Source organism: Salminus brasiliensis, chromosome 2 (genome assembly GCF_030463535.1).
Source record: "Salminus brasiliensis chromosome 2, fSalBra1.hap2, whole genome shotgun sequence".
Lineage (NCBI taxonomy): Eukaryota > Metazoa > Chordata > Actinopteri > Characiformes > Bryconidae > Salminus > Salminus brasiliensis.
The window spans coordinates 25,347,615-25,357,932 of record NC_132879.1 but is presented as its reverse complement, the minus strand read 5'-3'; the positions used below and the strand labels follow the sequence as shown (position 1 = coordinate 25,357,932).

The following is a 10,318-nucleotide window of genomic DNA, read 5'->3' as shown; positions in this document are numbered from 1 at the left end:
ACAAGAATATCTTAAATGTTTGAGTATTTATTAAACAGCATTACAACCACACAAAACATTTAAAAATCCATTTACATATATACACACACACAGACATTTGCCACTACACACATTTACAGGGAAAACATGAAGGCATTTCACTCCCACGTATTCTTAAACTCTGCTGTATTCACTGATCATGTTGATTTGTGGTTTTAAAAAAAATGCAGGTGGGAGGAGACTGAAACAGAAGAGGTCAATGACCTAAAATACAGTGTAAAAAAAACATAAAAATCTCTCCCATAGCACATATGGGAAATATCCGATACGTAGGGAAAGCAGTCTTCCATAAGAGACAGATTTTCTTTTACCTGTTCATAAGCCCTGTTACCACAGACCATGTCTGAGAAGCTCTGGGTCTGCAAACGTAACTCATACCAACACAACAGAGTCACCACCTTATCCATCAAGGTCACACCTTCACCTTCTCATTATCATGGTCAGAATGATGCTTTGAACACAAGCACTTGATTCAGATTAGAGACAAAGAGCAGAAGTATGATAGAAAGAATTTTACACCTGAAATGCTTTCAGTTCCACATGTGCTGGAGATCTCCATCTTCAAACAAAGTCAGAAGCAACAGCCAAAGAGTCCATTATTAACTTAAATGGCTCCCATTTGTGACCTTCCTCCAAGAATCCAACGTTGCTCATTCCCATTTATAGATCTTTAGCATCTTCTCAGTCAGAGAGGCCAGGTAGTGTTCCTGGTTCATCTCATAATGGCAGATGTCCAATACAGGAAGATCTGCAGGCAACTTCTGAAGCAAGGCACCACTACCAGCATCCCACACCTGGAGAGACAACAAAGCAGTTCAGCGCCTTTTCCTTCCTGAACTTCAATCCCATGTTAAAAAGGTAATGAGAACATTAGCAAATCTACACATCAGAAGTACAAGAACACACCATGGTTGAACTGGATGCCTCATCTCCTGCACAGACCAGTGTGGAGCCCTCACCAGCAGGGCTCTTAAACACAGCATTCTTTGTGAGCAGCTTGCAAGAAGAGCCGGCCGTAAAGGTCTGGACTGGAGAGCAAGAGCAGACCGGTGCCTGGGAAGAATCAGTCTGGGGGCTCCGGTTCAGATCCATGAGAACACAGCGCAGAGATGGGTTTGCACGACCTGGGCCAATGCACATAGCAATCAGCATTGTATCAGTCATGATGTAACCACTGAACCGTTTCCAACTCTTGTCTTTAAATACTGCACACAAAAATTAGGAACTGCTCAGCTAGCCTATATGCTGAATAAACTGTGTCGGGGCAAAAAATTGTACAGGCAAGTAGTTATCCAGGACCACAACTGGAAACATGAGTTTGCTTAGATATATTGCATTTTATATATATTGACTAAGTGAGTTTTACCAGAATTATAAGCAATTCAGATAATTGGTCATTTGAAGCCATCTAGTGGTTTAAAGATGACGCACACGCACACGCACACGCACACGCACACGCACACGCACACGCACACGCACACACGACTGTACTGTTTTTTGGGTCTAAAAAACAAACACATTTTTAAGGAAACCTAAACTACCAGACCTAACTTTAAGTAAAATGCTTACCAGGTCTATAGGTGACAAGACAGTGTCTGCTTTCCGGTTCCACCTGTATATCTGTACAGCCTCCAGACTCTAAAGGCAGAACATGAGGTCTGTAGGTAGTGCCATCCACATGCTCCCAAAAACATCCCCCTTCCAGAGAGCCAGCAATGAGGCCACCACAGGGGAACAGACTGGAGGCAGCACGGGGAAGGTAGGACAGGGACACAACTGGACAACTGCATACACAGAAACCATCAAAAAAAAAGTAAGTAAATAAATAAATAAATAAATAACAGTTGTAATTTGTGCATCTTACAATAGCATTCTCCATAAACACAATATAAAGCTTAACCGCCAAACTCACACCATGTCGAAGTAAAACAATGGCAAAAAGGAGATAAAGGCTAATTATTATGCACCGTCAAGAACACTAACCCAATTCAAGTTGAGTAAATCTACTTCCTCCTTTAGAAGTTTTAGTCTTCTAAAAAGTATTCATGCGAATGAAAAGCACCATTTTTAGGGGTTTAAGGGCTTTAAGTGTTTGGAGGAAAAAAAAAGAAAATTATATATATATATATATATATATATATATATATATATATATATATATATATATATATATATATAATACTGTAATGGAAAGTGGTATTCACCTGAATATGTAAAATACTTTTATTGAAATAAGCGAAGACAGGCAGTACACATATGGCCAAACAGTGCAACGTCCTTCAGCAGACAGTCTAGCCCTGTACAACAGAGAAATAAGTCTTTCACTTACCTGGAGCGGACTGGGGCGAGTTCCTGCACGTGAGTGCTGGTGTCCCGGGTATCATACACCAGCACAGAGCCGTTGCTCAGGCCAGCATAGATATAATTGTTGTTGTCATGGCACCAGCAGCAGCTCCAGACAGGTTTACCAGTGTTATAAGCCTGAACCACAGTGTTTGTCCATAAGCTGTAAAGAAAAACATTGTATCAGCAGAGTACTGTTGTAATTACATAGCACAATACATTACACTGCACAATATGAAGTGTAAGCCTCATTATTATTGCCACCGAACTGCTTTTGCAAATTTAAACATTGTTGGAGTTTCACTGCTGGGCTCCGTTCTAAGAGGTATACATGTGGGTCTCCAGGACCCTGGCAAATATTGGCATGTGGGTTGAAAAAAAAATAATACCTGGTGAGTTTGACAGTGTTATCCAGAGCAGCTGACAGCAGCAGACTATCTTGCTGCCTGTTGAAGGCAAGGCCTCTGATCTGTTTAACGTGGATAGGAACGTACTGACTGGCTTTCAGATTGACAGCACTAATCTTCTTCACCCCGTAACCTGCAAGAGAGAAAGAGCAAGAGCAGGAGACAGAAGCTCAGTGTGTGTACAAATACTTAGGGCATGAAAAAGAACCACAAGCTTCCACAAATGCTCACCTGGGACCAAGGTAGCATGAGGGGAGGGCTGAGAGGCCAACAGACAGCTGAGTGGCTCACAGTAAGACAGCACACGACAGCCTCCAGCCTGAGACACAAGAACAGCTTTCGAGAAGACGTAGTGTCCTCCGCTAGAGGATTCCTGTCTCTGCGACAGTGACAAAGTGGCGGTCTGGGACTGAGAGGAGCTAGAGGCAGTCTGTGCCATCAACTTCCTTAACTCCTGCACAAAATAAAAATAAGAGATATATATATACACATATACATACATACATACATACAGTTCAGGGAAGGCTACTAGATTTTGGTGAGGTCAGGGTGCTGGACCACCCCACCTCATCCCAAAAATACTGGACAGAGCACCATCATTCGAGAGAAAACGGTTCCACAGCCCAATGCTGGGGGGCTTTATACACCAACTCCTGGCATTAGGCACTGGCAATACTCCTCTACGGGGACTAGACAATCCACATGTGTGCACACATCTGTGTCAGAGGGACATTACATTCCTTTTTCCAGGGAATAATTAGGGAACTACAGCATGCATTTTAACACAAAAATTAGAACTAGCATATCACAATCAAAGCATGTTTCCAAAATGTAAGGAAAACTGATTTTATACCTGAACCTCTCGCCGAAGTTTCCCACATTCGTCTGTTACTACTTGCAACTGCAGACGACACTGAGCAGATTCCAGTTCTGCCTTCCTCCTCAAGCTCTGCTCCTGCTCCAGTGATCTAGACACAAACACGCCTCATCACAATCAAATATAGAGGGAAACAAATAAACAGCCATTTGATACTCCATATTACTATACCTTTTTAAACTCTCCTGTTCAGTGTTGTCCAGCGCCCTCAATTTACGAGCATACAGTAAGACTATATCAGTTCGCTTGGCCTTCTTATTGCACTGAAAGGAGAAAACAAATGCAAACTTCAGACTATGCCCAACTTCCCCAAAGCAGTCTTCCCAATAAAACACTACTGCTTCCCCACAGGTCTTTTAGGTCCACGGCAAACTACAATCAATATAGTATTACTAAAACGCAAAAAGAAAAATTCTAATTGTTGAGAAAGAAAGAACTGAACTCTGAGTCTGCATTGATCTCAATGATTGCTGATCTCTTGGTAACTGACCTGTGGGCATTTAGCTCCTTGGCCCTTCAGCCACCGGTCAATACAAGTAAAGCCAAACAGGTGGCCGCAGCGCAGAGTAGCCAGACGATGCTCGCCTGAAGTGGTCCAAGGTTCAAAACATATGGAGCAGGTCTCACCCTCTCCTTCTTCTCCCTCATCACCAGCAGTTGAGTTGGTAGCAGTTGCAGGAGCCGCTGCTGGCACTGAATCAGTCTGCAAGGTAAAATATTAACATAATCAAGGACACTATAAACTAGAGTTCTTGGATCATTTAAAAGGACCAATGTAATTAACAATGCAAACGTAACTAGTTTCTAGAGAAATAAGCAAAGAGGGAAAGGAGGGGGGTGGGGTGGGGGGAATGGGAGACAAAACCAAAAAAAAACAAACAAAAACCCCACCCTGGCTTCAGATTGAATTGGAGGTTCGGTTCGCTCAACATCAGCAGAAACAGAACCTGTGTAAAAGGCAGCAGTATAAGACACCTGAATGACATAAAATAACAAGGCAAGACCAAAATAAAATGCATGTTAATAAAGTCCCTCCAAATTCTCCCCCATTCTTAGTGACTCTATGTCTCAAACATAAAGCACCTACCTGTCGCATTGGCTTCTTGAAGTAGGGGAGCCACCACTGGAGCCTGCTGGCTGGTGTTAAGCACAGGGGCAGGTTCTGTAGAAGGTCCTGAATTTGTGCTCTGTCCGTTCTGTCTCTCCTCTTCAGAATCACTGACCTCCTCCGTGCTGCCTGAGATGGGTTCTGTGTCACTTCCTGCTGAAACCCTGAGCAAGAAGTCTAAAGGGCCTCTGTTCATAAGTGTAGTCTGAGTAGAGTACTGGAATCGCAGACCTGGCCTGTAAATACAAGTCCATAAGCATCCAGGAATACATATTCTGAGCATGATCATTTTCAGCCAGATAAGAATGTTCTATGCTTTTGTATCATTCTTATACACATGATGCTCTAGGTCACATCATTATAGCGAGATCTGAGATAGTTCTGAACCTTTTGGTCTAAAGTAATACTCACATATTACATGCAAGTGCCTTTAAATTAAAGATATGCAAAAATGGAGAAACTGCTACAGAGCGTTAAGAACAGAAAGGGGACAATAATGCTGTTGCATTGAGCTGTACTTGGTTGCATGCCTCTCAATGTTTTTTTGTTTTTTTTTTTAAACTTCGCAGCAACCATCAGCTCACTTGTGTGTTTATCCAGCATACCTAGCTCTCCGTCTTCTCCTGACAACTTGGGTTGCTACAAGCCGTGGCCTGTCAATGGGGGCTGCATTCCCTACCACAGGCCGTCTATCACCATCTTCATCCTCCTCTACTTCTGTGCTGCTCCCAGAGTCAGGAATGATTATGGGCACTTCCACCCCAACAGAACCAAGAGCAGCCCCGGCTGCTCCTAACTGCACATCAACCTCCATATCTTCCATCTAAAAAGGACACAAACAAAGAGGAACATTTTCACATGTACAGAGTTTGAAAAAAGTATTATTTACAGCATGTTAGCCATATGAACATATGAATATGTGTACTGAAATTAGAAACTCAAGAGATTCCACAACTGCTTGTCTGAGAATTGTCTCTTTGCTGCTTTAATCCCTTTCTCTGTTAAAGCTGTTGACTGACAACCATGGTTTGTCACTATTGCATTTCACCCGTGCTTTAGTTGAAATGCAGCAGTTCTTGCAGACATCTGTTGCCTCTTCAAAAACAGTCCAAACTGTGGGTTCAAAATAGTCTTGCAGATTTTCATTGTTTTCACTGGTCCACCTCTTTACTCTCGTAGGAGAACACTTGTTGGTTTGAATTTCTGACTGTATGTCAGGATGATGTGAACAATGGTCGCAATGCCAAAGACGCCACGTGTGTGATGTAGTCTTTAATATCATTGCAGTGATGGTCCAGAATGTTTCTCTCTCATGGTACAAGTGACATTTTTCCTTCGTTATATTGCCACTGTTAAAGACTGCCAGGATAATGGAGAGAGCCCTAGTTCGAGCTAGCCTACATCATAAGACGATCAACATTCTGCAGCATGACCTGCAGAGTCTGGTTGTCTGCATAGTCAATAGACTTGGTTCAGGCTTCAATTTGCAAAGGGGTCCAACAAGGAATCAGTGTTAACCATCAAAAGACACCAGCCATTCAGACACCTTCAGAAACACTTTAGAGACAAAACATCCAGCATGTGGTCATTCTTTTTTGGGGGGGAAACTGATAAATGAGAACAGAGAACAATAGAACACAGCACATGTGTTAGGGTTTTAGGGTGATTTTAGGTTGCATATCATTGCTGTGGTAAGGAATGTGCATTACAGACGTCCCTGACCTCTTCTTCACTTTGAGTTTATCCAGTTAAATGGAAAAATCCTGCTTAGTGATCTGGGCCTGCCCATTATCTCAGTTTTTGAAGAGCATGTTGACATTCTCCTGGTTCGTGGTGAAACGAGAACATGATAAAGGTGAGAGCGACAGAATGGAGAAGGGTGCTGGCCAGGAGTGTGGAGATAAGTGTGTCAAGTTGCAGGACATTGGGAGAGTGTGTGTTGAGATTGTCTTATGCAATACCAAAAACTGAATTTCAATAGCTGTAATCTCTTACTGGGAAGCGAGAGAGAGAGAGAGAGAGAGAGCGAGCCCGACACCCCGAGCGAGAGAGAGAGAGAGAGCGAGCCCGAAATCGAGCGAGAGAGAGCCCGACACCCCGAGAGAGAGAGAGAGAGCGAGCCCGAAATCGAGCGAGAGAGAGAGAGAGAGCGAGCCCGAAATCGAGCGAGAGAGAGCCCGACACCCCGAGAGAGAGAGCGAGCCCGAAATCGAGCGAGAGAGAGCCCGACACCCCGAGAGAGAGAGAGAGCGAGCCCGAAATCGAGCGAGAGAGAGAGAGCGAGCCCGAAATCGAGCGAGAGAGAGAGAGAGAGCGAGCCCGAAATCGAGCGAGAGAGAGAGAGCGAGCCCGAAATCGAGCGAGAGAGAGAGAGCGAGCCCGAAATCGAGCGAGAGAGAGAGAGCGAGCCCGAAATCGAGCGAGAGAGAGCCCGACACCCCGAGAGAGAGAGCGAGCCCGAAATCGAGCGAGAGAGAGAGAGAGAGAGAGAGCCCGAAATCGAGCGAGAGAGAGAGAGAGAGAGCGAGCCCGACACCCCGAGCGAGAGAGAGAGAGAGAGCGAGCCCGACACCCCGAGCGAGAGAGAGAGCGAGCCCGACACCCCGAGCGAGAGAGAGAGAGCGAGAGCGAGGCCGAAATCGAGAGAGAGCGAGAGAGAGAGAGAGAGAGAGGCCGAAATCGAGAGAGAGCGAGAGAGAGAGAGGCCGAAATCGAGAGAGAGCGAGAGAGAGCGAGAGAGAGAGAGCGAGCCCGAAATCGAGAGAGAGCGAGAGAGAGAGAGCGAGCCCGAAATCGAGAGAGAGCGAGAGAGAGAGAGAGCGAGAGCGAGCCCGAAATCGAGAGAGAGCGAGAGAGAGAGAGAGCGAGAGCGAGCCCGAAATCGAGAGAGAGCGAGAGAGAGAGAGAGCGAGCCCGAAATCGAGAGAGAGCGAGAGAGAGAGAGAGAGAGCCCGAAATCGAGAGAGAGAGAGAGCGAGGCCGAAATCGAGAGAGAGCGAGAGAGAGAGAGAGCGAGCCCGAAATCGAGAGAGAGCGAGAGAGAGAGAGAGAGAGCGAGGCCGAAATCGAGAGAGAGAGAGAGCGAGGCCGAAATCGAGAGAGAGCGAGAGAGAGAGAGAGCGAGAGCGAGCCCGAAATCGAGAGAGAGCGAGAGAGAGAGAGAGCGAGAGCGAGCCCGAAATCGAGAGAGAGCGAGAGAGAGAGAGAGCGAGAGCGAGCCCGAAATCGAGAGAGAGCGAGAGAGAGCGAGAGAGAGACCGAAATCGAGAGAGAGCGAGAGAGAGAGAGAGAGAGCGAGGCCGAAATCGAGAGAGAGAGAGAGCGAGGCCGAAATCGAGAGAGAGCGAGAGAGAGAGAGAGCGAGAGCGAGCCCGAAATCGAGAGAGAGCGAGAGAGAGAGAGAGAGAGACCGAAATCGAGAGAGAGCGAGAGAGAGAGAGAGAGAGCGAGAGAGAGAGAGCGAGGCCGAAATCGAGAGAGAGCGAGAGAGAGAGAGCGAGGCCGAAATCGAGAGAGAGCGAGAGAGAGAGAGAGCGAGAGAGAGAGAGAGCGAGCCCGAAATCGAGAGAGAGAGAGAGAGCCCGAAATCGAGAGAGAGAGAGAGAGAGCCCGAAATCGAGAGAGAGAGAGAGAGCCCGAAATCGAGAGAGAGAGAGCCCGAAATCGAGAGAGAGAGAGAGAGCCCGAAATCGAGAGAGAGAGAGAGAGAGAGAGAGAGAGAGAGACCGAAATCGAGAGAGAGAGAGAGAGAGAGAGAGAGACCGAAATCGAGAGAGAGAGAGAGAGAGAGAGAGAGAGAGAGAGACCGAAATCGAGAGAGAGAGAGAGAGAGAGAGAGAGAGAGAGAGACCGAAATCGAGCGAGAGAGAGCGAGCCCGAAATCGAGAGAGAGAGAGAGAGAGCCCGAAATCGAGAGAGAGAGAGAGCCCGAAATCGAGAGAGAGAGAGAGAGAGCCCGAAATCGAGCGAGAGAGAGAGCGAGCCCGAAATCGAGCGAGAGAGAGAGAGCGAGCCCGAAATCGAGACCGACACCCCGAGCGAGAGAGAGAGAGCGAGCCCGAAATCGAGCGAGAGAGAGAGAGAGAGAGAGAGCGAGACCGACACCCCGAGAGAGAGAGAGAGAGAGAGAGCGAGACCGACACCCCGAGAGAGAGAGAGAGAGAGCGAGGCCGAAATCGAGAGAGAGAGAGAGAGCCCGAAATCGAGAGAGAGAGAGAGAGCCCGAAATCGAGAGAGAGAGAGAGAGAGACCGAAATCGAGCGAGAGAGAGAGCGAGCCCGAAATCGAGCGAGAGAGAGAGAGCGAGCCCGAAATCGAGACCGACACCCCGAGCGAGAGAGAGAGAGCGAGCCCGAAATTGAGCGAGAGAGAGAGAGCGAGCCCGAAATCGAGACCGACACCCCGAGAGAGAGAGAGAGAGAGAGCGAGGCCGAAATCGAGAGACCGACACCCCGAGAGAGAGAGAGCGAGACCGACACCCCGAGAGAGAGAGAGCGAGACCGACACCCCGAGAGAGAGAGAGAGAGAGAGAGAGAGAGAGAGAGAGAGAGAGAGAGAGAGAGAGAGAGACCGATCTGCAGCATCATGTCTTTAGATACTAGCATGCCAGGGATGCCCATCGCCAGGTGTGGACGCCTGGTGTCAGTACAGAACAGCGCGGTTTGGTGACTTTCCTGCTCTGAACAACCTTACTTACATGAGCCTGACAGGTGTCAATTTAATGCAGTAGGACAAAATAAAAAAACTCTGACATCTCAGCAAACACTAGTTAATTTCAGTTACAGACGTTTATCTGTGGTTCGGTCATCACGGTTCCCACGCCATTATATAGACGTAAATGTAATGTAATCTTCACAAGCTTTATATTCAGCTGTTATCCTCACACACTTGTGCTTTTACTGCTTGCTGTTGAGACCAACGAGGCAGGTAGCTAGCTAGCTAATCTTCACCAGGCGAAATTATGGAACTAACATTAGCTAGCTAGTGCTAGCTACCGTTAGCTAGCCACCAAATTGTCAACTACAGTCAAAGACAAACACACACTGCTTCACAAGTCTCCCACCTCCTTACAGACTTGAGCATCGGTTTACTGCTCTCGAATGAGATCTGATACATGATGATCCATTCCCAAAACAGAGTAGACTACCGGTTAGCTTGGAAGCTAACACATGAAGCAAACAGCTAACAGTGACCCCAGCGTTGCAAAACATTAGTAGCTCGCTACCTCAAAAGCGATATTCTCCTCTTCTCACACGTTAATCAACCATCATCTAGGGGCTGACCGACACGCGCTTTCAACCGGGTCGAGGTGGGTTCACTGAGAATCTCTCGAGATCAATAACTAAACTTGTAATCAGATTTACACTTCAGATATCAGCTCCCAGCCTCTCCACCATTCCTTCTGAAGTCCGCGCCACACTGTAGGTCCGCCCATTCCCACAGCTTTACTCAACTACCGCCTCGACGAGGCCCACAGTGATCCAATCAGACCTCATTATACCCTGAGATCGGACAGTTCAGAAAAAAAGAGCAACCTCATTTATT

General features: G+C 46.8%; 1 protein-coding gene across 1 annotated transcript; it reads right to left on the bottom strand.

Moving 5' to 3' along the window:
• Window positions 1–11: 11 nt before the first annotated feature.
• Window positions 12–10,183, bottom strand: rfwd3 (ring finger and WD repeat domain 3). Its single transcript, XM_072673743.1, has 13 exons — window positions 9,999–10,183; window positions 5,380–5,597; window positions 4,754–5,010; window positions 4,558–4,613; window positions 4,157–4,369; window positions 3,838–3,929; window positions 3,643–3,757; window positions 3,021–3,243; window positions 2,772–2,922; window positions 2,369–2,545; window positions 1,609–1,823; window positions 946–1,163; window positions 12–833 (listed from the first exon to the last, which is right to left on the bottom strand). The coding sequence occupies exons 2-13, from the start codon at window positions 5,595–5,597 to the stop codon at window positions 690–692; spliced, it is 2,079 nt and encodes a 692-aa protein (XP_072529844.1). The 5' UTR covers window positions 9,999–10,183; the 3' UTR covers window positions 12–689.
• Between the last annotated feature and the right edge of the window lie 135 nt (window positions 10,184–10,318).